The sequence below is a fragment of the Chiroxiphia lanceolata genome, chromosome 6, assembly GCF_009829145.1.
Source record: "Chiroxiphia lanceolata isolate bChiLan1 chromosome 6, bChiLan1.pri, whole genome shotgun sequence".
NCBI lineage: Eukaryota > Metazoa > Chordata > Aves > Passeriformes > Pipridae > Chiroxiphia > Chiroxiphia lanceolata.
The window spans coordinates 19,439,889-19,451,910 of record NC_045642.1 but is presented as its reverse complement, the minus strand read 5'-3'; the positions used below and the strand labels follow the sequence as shown (position 1 = coordinate 19,451,910).

Genomic DNA, 12,022 nt, shown 5'->3' with positions numbered 1-12,022 from the left:
ATCACATAGCTGAATCACCTAGAAAGCACTTCTGGTAAAACAAGAAAGACCAGACTTGACAGCACTGTCAGTTCTAAGATCTGAAATACACATCTTCATCCTAGCTCACATCACGAAAATGGCTATAAAATTCCATACTCTATCCTCACATTTAAAGATCACTTCTAAAGTCAGAACCTTTGAAATGGACTTGTGACCCCATCCTGTTAAACACTTGGGAGCCAAAAGCACTGCAGAATATAGTAGCAAAGAAAAAGCCTTACAACTACAGTTCCTGCTGTTGGGATCCAAGGTATAATGAGCAGCACAGCCACACCTAAATCCATTTGGTATGGCAAGGCACAAATGACCACAGTGGCCATTATTTTGCACACAATCATTCAAGCCATCCTGACGTGAAGAATGGAAGACCAATATATCCATCACAAAATCCAGATGGCCCTGAATAAGTGTCCTGTTCTTCCCACTGGTCTTGTCTGCTCTTTCTATGCTGTGAAGGTTCCAGTCTGTCCAGTAGATGTAGTCACTGTATTGGGTCAATCCAAATGGATGAGGTAGATCATCTGCTATGATTTCTCGTTCTTGTCCTGTAAAAAGGAGGATAATCAACTAAAGGACAATTCCCATGATATAAAATGAAAAGTGTGACTGGCATTAAGAAAAATTTCTTCTTTTTAAAAAAAACCCCTCATTTCCCAAATCAGCATCATGGGATTCTTTATCAAGCAGTATCTGCTCAAGAGACAATGTAAAGGGTTTCATTCAAAAACCTTATCCTGATACCCTCTTGCCTACAGAACAATTTTAAACTGTGTCAGTGTATTGTAATTTAAACAAATACTACTTTATATGTCTCATGCTTATTGTCCCAAATGGACATTGGAAAACACATCCAAGAATACTATCAGCTCCAATAATCACTTAGGCCAATAAACTAATATGCATGAAAGAAACAAAACTTGAGATTCACAGTGAAACAGCTATGAGAAATTATGGTGTTTCACTCAAGAAACAAATCTTTCATGGTGCAATTTAACATACAGCTATCCCGAGACTTTAGGAAACCATTTGTTTGGCAGAAATCTCAATACTCCCATACTCAGTGGCTCAGTTCACAACATTCATAACAGATTTAACACCTTCTAGAGCATGGCCACTGCCAGAGATACATTACTGATGTAAAGTCTTACTGTAAACTGCCTTCCTTAACATTTTCAAGCATAAACCTCTGCGAATCTCTGACATCAAATAAAGATGTAGCCTTTATCAGCATCATCTCCTCCTGTTTCAAATGTCCAATGCTAGATTCTACAGAATACCTCATTTTTCTTCCCTTTGACTAAGACTTGAGAAAGAAGAAAAAACCCATAAACCAGAACATGAATCCATTTCCCTGTAAACCACCAGAACTAAATATAGAGGGGGTAACCTCCCCAGGTAACTTTTAGGAATTTGAATTTTCCATGTTAGGGGTACAGATACCATGCACACTCTCAGGTACTTCTAAGAGCAATTCTGGTCCACAGTAACAAATTTAGGGGAAAGACTCTTCTGAAGGAAGGAGGTAGCTGCATAATTCAATTTTCATAGTCAGTAGAAGGAGGAAAATCTCCCCGAAGAGTGATTGTTCTCCTGCTGGGTAATGTTTATAATGTCCAAGATTAAGCTGGAAGAACATTCATTCATCCACTTAGGGGTGCTTTATTCATCTCTGGTGGGGTAGATGTTTCTATCAGCAACACTCATTTAGATCTATCCTGGCAAGGACATTGGCACTGCATACCAAAGGCCAAATCTAATAACATCATCTTAACTGATGAGCTCACTTGCTAGAAGTCTACCTGCATCTTTATAACCTGCTAACTAAAAAGACATTGAACAACATGATAAAACTGAATAGGCACAAGTCTATGGGGACTGATCAGATGCATCCCAGGGTCCTGTGGCAACTGGCTGATGTGGTTGGCAAGCCACTCTCCAGGAAAAAGGAAAAGCCATGAAGCTGACAGTGACTGGAAAAACGGAAACATCACTCCTATTTTTAAACAGATAAAAAGGAAGACCCAAGGAACTACAGACAGGTGAGCCTCACACACAGATTTAATATCAGTTATATTGTTCAAATTTCATATTATTCAATTGCTTTACTACTGTCAGTGCATATTTCTGTACTGGCTGGTGTACTGTAACACTAGATTACCAAGCATATTTGATGACTCAATCATGCTTGTGTCCAAGTCAGTCCAATAGAGCCTTTGGTCCACATAATCAATAGTGAGGTCATTGGCACGACCCACTTTGTCCACCAAAGTGATGCTGTTTGTTCCATCCATAAATGCTCGAACAATCCTTGGTTTTCCTCCCCACTCAGTCCAGTACATGTATCTGCAATGAGAAGTGGAACAAAAAGAGCATATCAGCTAAGTATGATTGTGTTTAGCTGCATGCTTTGACTTCTCTAAATTTTTTCTTCAGCTCTTAAAAGAAACCCCACAACCCATGTGACTATGTGCAGTATCATAATATTCCTTTTTTAGAGAAAGGCAGAATAATATTTTTGACAATTATTAATTTTTCATTGTAACCCATGGGATTGTGGAATGTTTATTGTCTTTCCAAAGACTCCGAAGAAATGGAGCTGTATAAGCTGCCAAATAACTTGCCACATACAAGAATATGCACACAAAGCTTTGAAAAACAACAGTGTCCCTTACCCTTTAGTAGGATCAAGAGCCAGAGACCTCGGGTTGTCCAAGTCCTTCCACACAAGGACCTGCCTGTACTGTCCATCCAGGCGGGCTACTTCAATGCGATTGGTCCCAGTATCTGCCCAGTAGAGGTTCTTCCCCATCCAGTCTACAGCCATTCCCTCAGGATAATCTAGCCCAAACTCAATCACATGTTCAACAGAGCTCCCATTCATGAAGGCTCGGCTTATGGTCTGAAAAACAATCATGTAAAAATATTACAGCATTTACAGATACCCAACTGCAATAAAAAGGAATAATGATTACGAAGTTTAGTGTACAAAAAGAAATTAGTAAAAAAAATCAGCCATTTTACATTTTAAAAAATTAATTTACATAGTCAAAAAAGATACAGAAATTCTCGGGACAAAAACACCTGAATTTTCAGAAAGCTACTGGTTTCTCATGACCAGATCAAGACATTTTAAAGGGGTATGATTTTCAGAAAGCAGTGTGTAGCTGCAGATTCTTCCTTGACCCTTCTCCCTCTCTTCTATTTGCACACAAGAAGCTGTTTTTAAAATTATTTAATTCACTGTAATGTTTTATGTCTTAGAAACACATCTCAGTTTGGAGACATCTAAATTCAGTTGTTTCTCGTAACCAGTCACCTGGAGCACATTTCCTGATGCCATCTACATTTTAATTACGCACACTCATCAAAACAAGTCATAGGGCAAGGACTGCACACATATAAATAAGTCCCTCCGAACAAGGAGCACTGAAACAACAGCCAGGTAACTGGTAACTTGCAGGACCAATTATCCACCTGTGTTATCAACACTGAGCAATCGTTCTACATGCCTGCCAACAATTCAGCTATTGATTTCTTAAGAATTTGAGAAACGAATGTATAAGGGTAAGAGGCATTTTATATTTTTAAAGGTAAATGTCAAAACCAGAAATCATGTGGTATAGTTTTTGAAAATGCATCCTCATACAACCAGAGGCTGGAGGAGATCAGGGAAGTGGTGGTCACCAAAGGAAAGGGAGGTGACTATGGGTTCTGAAGTTATAATACCTGCTGCTAAGCAGCAGGATGTGGGGGACGAGAGGGAATGAGAACCCAGAGGTGCTGAAACAGACCTGATATGGGAAAATACAGTATGCTAGATAATTCAGGGCACTAAAAACAAGTAAAATGTTTTCCAGTTCTGCACAGTGTGAGACTGGGATCTACATACTTATGCAGGTGAAGTAATGTGTTTTCCACTACAAGTGGTTAAGATGACCATAACCCCTCTTCTCCACGTCCTTATGTGAGATTTATTTAGTAACTGTGTCTGCACTACACTAATTTATTACACTGGCACTCTTCCCAAAAGAAAGGTACCCACAGCAAAACCGGCACTGTTACCACTGAAGCACAGCCCTCATTAGACCTCACAGAGAGGCTGTGGAAACTGCACAAGCCCTTCAGGCTTTAAAATTGACCTTTTCCATATTATGGCTTGGGCACATTGGCAAGGAAACTTTGATTGCTCTTGGAAAACCTATTAAGAGGCTAAACAGAAGAATTTAGTTACAGTAAAGTGAATCTGTAATTTTCTACCACTACTTAATTCACTTTAGAAAGCAAAGTAACACTGATGAAGAGCACAACATACTTTAGCACGTACGTGGATGTGAACCAAATATGACAGGAAGTGTCAAACTTTTGGGGAACAGACTGAGAGAGAACTAGAGGCAGGCAGGCCCTTAACATAGAGTGGAGGACACTGGACAAGTTCCCTGGCCTTTTCTGTGCCAAGCTGGAGCCACAGACTAACAGCAACCAATCCAAAGTTCACTTGCCAAATGTTAATATTGAGTACAATTCTCTTTCAAGTCAAAACTGGAAGAAGACAGAAAGCTCAGGGGGCTGCCAAGTTCAAATTACTCTACTGTGTGACATGAAAACAGCTTTTCTACAGTAGATACATATATGGTTGCAACACATCCAGCATCCAAGACTTAGGCATTCGGTACAACCAGACGCCACTTTGGATTTTTATTTGAAGCGGGAAGATGCCTGTCATCTTACTGTGCATTCAGCAATGCAACTGTCTTCATCTCCAAGGGTCTCCTTGGATGCAATTCAATGACAACACTAGCAACTGCAGGATAGATCATGTAACGGAGACCTTTGTTAGATCAAAGTAACTGCTCTGTGGCTTTATACTCAAGGAATTCACATGTCAGTAATACCTTCAAACTAACATCAGTCCAATAGATTCTGTTATCAGAGACATCAAAATCCAGAGCAGATGCTTCCTTGACTCCAGTAAGAGGAATAGCAACATCATTATTATTGGTTTCAAGGGAAATCCTATGAATTGCTGCTCTGCTTGTGAAAACTAAGAAGGCTTCAGGAATGATGCAAGTCTTCATGTCACTCAACAGCTCAAGGCCAATGGGACAGGCACACCTGGTCTCCTGGGGTGTAAAGAAACACAAATGGCTGCAGCCTCCATTGTTCTCTGCACATGAATTAGTTCCTTAAAAAAAAAAACAAAACAAAACCAAAAACATATATTAGTGCATTGAATTAGTTCCTTAAAACAAACCAACTAACCAAACCAGATACAAATGCATTGTGAAGGTAGAGGGAAAAGAGAAGCACGGGAGGGTGAGCAGCAACACTATAATTTTTCAAAGTAAGTTAAGCCTCTGGGTTGTCAACAGGGAATTCTAAAAAAATAAACCACTCCGAATGGATTCTTTCCTTCTATCCAGGACTAACGAAGCTGGACCTATCCCTCCTACTATACAAATACCAGCTACAAACTGAACTTTCTTGTCTCCCCAAAGATTAAATTCAGTCACTGAAGGCAGATAATTAGCTGGTTATTTTTGGCCAAGTACTCCATCTTTGTATCTCTTTGAAACCACCAATTTTTACAAATGTTCAGTGATACAAAAGGGTGAGAAAGGAGCTGGATAACTGCAGTACTTTCCCCGATGTTTAATTTAAAGCTGAGAAGATTCATTAGCAGAAGCAGTTCCAACAAGATCACCACAATCTCACACCTATTTTTTTGTGTGATGGGGAGGGAATGTGGAGGAGAAAGTAAGGACCAACAGATAAATGACTTTCTCCATCTGCTGGAAACAAGGATTTAGGTACTTAAAACTGTTACCACACATAAAAAAGATCTCCAAGATCAGTCTCAACTAGGTTTCTTTTAATTTTCCCTTTTCAGGGCATACATATTTCAGACCGATGGCATAAGTTGCAGCTTGAGGACTTCATTATTCTTCAAGTACAGCTTCCCGAAAAGCTAGAAATCCATGTACTGTCAGGGTGTAATTTGACAACCTACTTTATGTGATTCCACTGTGACTGTTCTCAGTAATTTTAACAGCTGACCAATGAATCTGTTTACTGCTATGCCCAGACTCCAGTGTTCCACGTAATAGAAAAATCTGTGATGAACACGCATCTCTCATGAGTTACTGAAGCCAGGAGGTCCTGTGACATACTTGCTGCAGAATGCCAGCAGAGGACCTAAAACACTGACTGCACCTTCAGCAGATGCAGTGGAAGAACAAGGAGATCCAGCTGCTGATCCCATGCTAAAGGCAAGGTTTCATTGTTAAGATTTAGGTACAATTGAGGCATTAGAGTTAATATATGTGTCACATGCTTTGGGGCAACATTGTTATGGTGACTGACTCTGCCTATACTGCCCAACATAGTGAAAAGCATTCTGCTTACTCAGCATCACTGGGACTTTGCACTGGAAGAAAAGAGCAACAGAAAATGAAGCATTTCTATGAAAATAATGATTCCTATAGTGTAGACCCAGGGATAAAATAAAATTCTCACAAAAATACAAAGAGTGTAGTTGAAGCTGTGGAAGACTTATGCCCACTAAAAACTGGAAGCCCACACTTCTTTTGCAACACTGTATTTTCCCAACTTGACAAATAATAGGTGTGATTTTCCTTTAAAATTATTCAAATCAGACCACAGTTATTCTCATTACAAGTGATCAGCAGCTGCTTTACAAAAGCAAGCCCAACCTAGAAGCTCCTACAGAGCCATCCTATATCGTTCATGCTTACCAAACACTTTGGTAACACTTGTTGCTTTAAGGCCCATTAAATCTGGCAGCTGATCAATAATGATATCTCTGCTGGCCTTTATCTTGTGAACTCTTTCAATGCTTCGTCTCTGCCAGTCAGTCCAGTAGATGTAATCTCCCAGCAGTGTGAACCCAAATATATGCGGAAGCTTATCTTCTAGAAGGGTTTTCCTCATTGTTCCATCAACATTTATGACCTGTGGGATGCCCAAGAAAAAAGGAAAAAATAATCTTCTCTAATGTGGGTACAATTAAAATGGCAATATCAATCATATTTTGAACAACTGTTTTTATGCAAATACCTCCTGAAATTCCCAGCATGCTCCTTTCAAAAGAACATACCTCTAGGTTTGTTGAAAGTGAAATATATTGAAATGACATGACTGAAAGTGGCTTCTGCCATGCCTTCTCCATTGAAAAAAATCTAAGCAACTTGTATTTAACTTGCATCAGTTCAAGTCTGCAAAGACAACTGCAGAGGGAGTATTTTTTGGGGATGAGAGTGAGATTCAGGGGATTTTTCAACATCACTCATGTCTTGGTCTCACTACTGAACTCGCTCCTCAGAAACAAGGGATTGCTGCAGTGACCTTCAGCCCTCAATCACAGGGAATAGAGGCCATCAGAATTCTTTCATAGAACAACAAGGACATGTAAAATCTTTACTTTCTGAAATTTTGGGTATTTTATACCATAAAAAATTATGGTTTTTTCACTCTTAAGATAAGCAACATCTATAAAATGTGGAATAAGTATTGCCTTATATAAATTTGTATTTGTAAAGCTGCAAAGAAGACAAGATAGTATTGGAGATGGGATAAGCTCCACAAATATATATATACACACCCACTTATATGTACGTGTGTGTGTGTCTCTGTATATATATATGCTACTGGTTAATTATTTCATAACCAATTACTACAATGATCTTGTGCTACCCCACTTTGCTTAGGAAAAGGAAAGACATTCATATAGTCTGACCCTGATCAATAATCAGATCAATAATCACTGGGCAAGACAGGAAATTAAAATGCTGACATGTCACACACCTAAAGTCACCTCCACCTGCTATACAAACTGCAATCATCTTTTCAATCATCTAGACATCTCCTACCTGCAGCAAGGAGTGTGTATTTATAAGACCAAGGTAAAATATTTATCTGACAGACCCTGAGATTTCTCTCCATCCCACTGCAATTGGTAGCTGCAACTTATCTACATTATTTTTAAGGTGCTGCTTGAAAACTTATACTGTGAGTGGCATCAAGCTCATTATCATAGCAAAACCAAAACAAAACCCCAAAACTTAAGACAATTTATTCTGCAGCGTGATCCAGTCAAATCTCCATTTGTTGCTAGAAACTACTTATAGATGGAAAACTGCTCTGCTCTAATTTAAGTTACCCTGATCTGTGATTGAGATTTTAAATAGTCTCCTCTCTACTATTATTTGGAAATTGTTTATTCAGACTCATACTAAACCTGTACCTTACAGGTGATTAAGCTGCCTTCATTGTGCAGTGCTTCTATTGTCCTGTGCTTCAAGGCCTATGGTCATTTGAACAGCGTATTCCCCAACTTTTAAATTACTAACTGCTTGAGCAATATTTATTTCTTATAACTTAAATGCAATGTAAGATTAAACCATTAAATGCCTAAATGATGTGGGCAGTCAAAATCATCCATCATTTGTACCACAACTTTAATAGAGTTGTAAGGCTCTGTTCATACACAATAAACAGCAGAAGCACCTACAATTTATTTTTTCAACATGACCAGTGACAATTACATCTTTCTAAACCAGCATGTGAATTTCAGTATGTTTACGCACAGACGGTAGATATCAAAATAAACTTAAAAACTAAATCTCCACTTTGAAATTTTGTAATACTTTTCAGATTTGTGATAACAACATGCATTTCTTCTGTGACACAGTTATATGGGCACAACATTTCCCTTTTAGAGAAACACAGATAAGATATGAATACTATCTGAAAAAAATTGTTAAATGCTAGCACACTGTATCCGGTTTGCACGGCAAAGTTTTTGGGGAGGAGGGAGGCTACAGGGGCGGCTTCTGTGAGAAGCTGCTGGAAGCTTCCCCAATGTCCGACAGAGCCAATGCCAGTCGAGTCCAAGAGGACCCACCATGGGTCAAGATCGAGCCCATCAGTGATGACGGTAGTGCCTCCAGGATAATGTAGTAAAGAAGGGAGAAAAAAACAACTGCCAGGCAGCATCAGCTGGAGGGAGGGATGAGAATATGTGAGAGCAACAGCCCTGCAGACACCAAGGTTAGTGCAGAAGGAGGGGTAGGAGGTGCTTCAGGCACCGGAGCAGAGGTTCCCCTGCAGCCTGTGGTTCAGACCATGGTGAGGCAGCTGTGCCCCTGCAGGTCATGGAGGACGACAGGAGTGCAAAGATTCACCTGCAGCCTGTGGAATACCCCACACTGGATCAGGTGGATGCCTGAAGGAGGTTGTGACCACATGGGAAGCCCATGCTGCAGCAGGTATCTGGCAGGATCTATGGAGAGAGGAGCCCACTCTGCAGCAGGTTTGCTGGCAGGACTTGTGACCCCACAGGGGACCCACGCTGGAGCAGCGTGTTCCTGAGGGACTGCACCCCGTGGGAGGGACCCGAATGGAGCAGTTCATGAAGAACTGCAGCCCCTGGGAAGCACTCACGTTGGGGAGGTTCATGGAGGACTGTCTCATGTGGAAGGGACCCCATGCTGGAACAGGGGGAGAGTATGAGGAGTCCTCCCTTTGAGGAGGAAGGAGCAGCAGAGACAATGTGTGATGTACTGACCATAGCCCTCATTCCCTGTCCCGCTGTGCCACTGGAGGGAGGAGAGAGAGAAAACTGGGAGTGAAGTCAAGCCCAGGAAGAAGGGAGGAGTGGGGTAAAGATGTTTTAAGATTCATTTTTATTTACCATTATCCTACTTTGATTTGATTGGCCATAAATTAAAGTAATTTCCCCAAGTTGAGTCTGTTTTGCCCATGATGGTAAGTGCTGAGTGATTTCTCCCTGTCCTTACCTTGATCCACAAGCCTTTAATTGTATTTTCTCTCCCCTGTCCATCTGGGGAGCAGAATGATAGAGAGGGCATTTGGTGAGGACCTGGCATTGCCAAGGTCAACCCACTACACACACGGGACATGCACTGGATCTTCCAGCTAAACAGCAGAGGTGACTAGTCAACCACTGCATCTTCTATCTAGCTGTGCTGTACACAAACATCATCACTATAACACAATCTTGCCACACAGAGTGCAGATGTCTTCAACTGCAGAGGAAAAGAACTTCATGAGACCTTTAAGACTATCTAGCAGACTATGTGAATTTGAACACAGGCTACAAGGTAAACCTCTGGATTCCTTCCAGACAAAAAGCCTCCTGCTGGAGACAATTAAAAATAACACGAGCATTCCTGCAAACTAAGTTTCAGGGGAGTTTTATCAATTGTAAGTTCATCAACTTACAATTCTTCTAATATTTAATGGAGTAGCAGAGACTGAAGATTAAGATCTTTTTATTTTGTTAAGCTAAATAGAGTACATTAAAAAAAGTCTATATTTGTGGTTAAAAGTCAAATGGCTCTACAATTATGTCATTACATCATGTCCAGGCAAACCCCAAATGCTCACTTACTTAGAAAACTATCAATCCCACAGGCAATACGGCAGGTTCAAAAGTTCGTCACGCATACTCAGGTGCTGGAGCCAAACTGGTGCCACACTAAGTAAACAAGACACCACTTCCCCTACAGCACTGCATCAGCAGGATGATGATCAATCTACCACATTTCCACCTGCTTTTACAGATATGGACAGCCAAAGTATAATTCAAATACTAGAGCCGCTGACTAAAATATACCAGCAAAGGTTGGATCCAAGGATGCAGAAACACACTTATTTAAATCCATGCACATCTGTGGATGTTGCAGATGACATCAAGCTGTTGAACTCCAGTAACCTCATGAGGTTCAACAAGGCCAAGTGCAAGGTGCTGAGGATGAATGGATTGAAAAGCCCTGCCAAGAAAGACTTGGGGGTGCTGGTGGATGAAAAAATCTACACGAGCTGGCAATGTGCACTTGCTGCCCTGAAAGCCAATCATGTCCTGGGCTGCATAAGAAACAGTGTGGCCGGCAGTCAAGGGAGGGGATCCTACCCCTCTACTCTGCTCTGTTTAGACCCCACTTGGAGTATTGCATCCAGCTCTGGGGTCCCAACACAAGAAAGACTGAGAGCTGGTTCAGAGGAGGGCCACAAAAATGATCAGGGGGCTGGAAGACTTCTACTATGAAGAAAGGCTAAGAGCTGTGGTTGTTCAGCCTGGAGAACAGGAGGCTCTGGTGAGACCCTACTGTGGCACTCCCAAATTATATGGCTGTTTAACATAGTGGGAATGGAGGTCCAAAATGTGCAATCAGACAGCAATAAAATGCTTAATAGTTTACCTTTTGGCTAAGAAAATGATGGAGTGTTTGCCCTCTCACTATGGGCAGAACACCAATGAACCCAAGCAGGCTTCCCTTGGATGCAGAAAGGGCAGCTCTGACTTGGAGGATTTTTCTATGCTGTGGCCAGTCGAGCCCTCTTAGTGGCAGTTAATGCATGGCAACAAGCAGGAAGTGATAACTAACCATGAGACTATCTTTTAGTAGCAGCCAGAGCAAAGGTTGAACAGTGAGCTGTCACATGCACTTCAGTATAGGCACATGTACATACTGTTTACTTCAGATTTTGCTGCCACCCATCTTACCAGAGATTCAGCTCTACTCTAGCATAGTAACTTAAACCACAGGGATGCAAAATAAAAATCTACAAACAGGCCTCACCAAAAACACAACTCCTTTCATTAAAACAGCACAGATAATAAAATACTGTTATTAACTCATCATTTAATATCTGCCAACCGCAGACAAAGGGAAGCCTTTAAGGTGCAATCCTTATAATTTAGCACAAATTGACTAGAATAGGCTTTATTCTACTCAGGGTTTTCGTTCTCTCTCTATAACTGATAAATGGATCTCAAAGGATAAATGCAACACTAAATCTGCTGTGCTTTACATACAAAACACCGAAAGCTCCCCTTGAACAGCGGCACACACTGAAAGCCCCTGATTAGTCTTAAGACTTCAATGACAAATCTCCTAATGAGGCACTGCCAAGCTCAGCTAAAATCTGCTGTGGGTAA

The 12,022-nt window shown here is 40.9% G+C and overlaps 1 protein-coding gene across 1 annotated transcript in view; it reads right to left on the bottom strand.

Moving 5' to 3' along the window:
* The window catches only part of LRP5 (LDL receptor related protein 5), a 133,679-nt gene that overhangs the window by 23,836 nt on the left and 97,821 nt on the right, over positions 1 to 12,022 (bottom strand). Inside the window, exons 8-12 of the mRNA XM_032690638.1 lie at positions 6,795 to 7,011; positions 4,935 to 5,224; positions 2,715 to 2,941; positions 2,201 to 2,385; positions 264 to 587 (exon numbers count right to left, since the gene is read on the bottom strand). Coding sequence (XP_032546529.1) covers positions 264 to 587; positions 2,201 to 2,385; positions 2,715 to 2,941; positions 4,935 to 5,224; positions 6,795 to 7,011 — 1,243 coding nt within the window. The remainder of the gene's footprint in view (positions 1 to 263; positions 588 to 2,200; positions 2,386 to 2,714; positions 2,942 to 4,934; positions 5,225 to 6,794; positions 7,012 to 12,022) is intronic.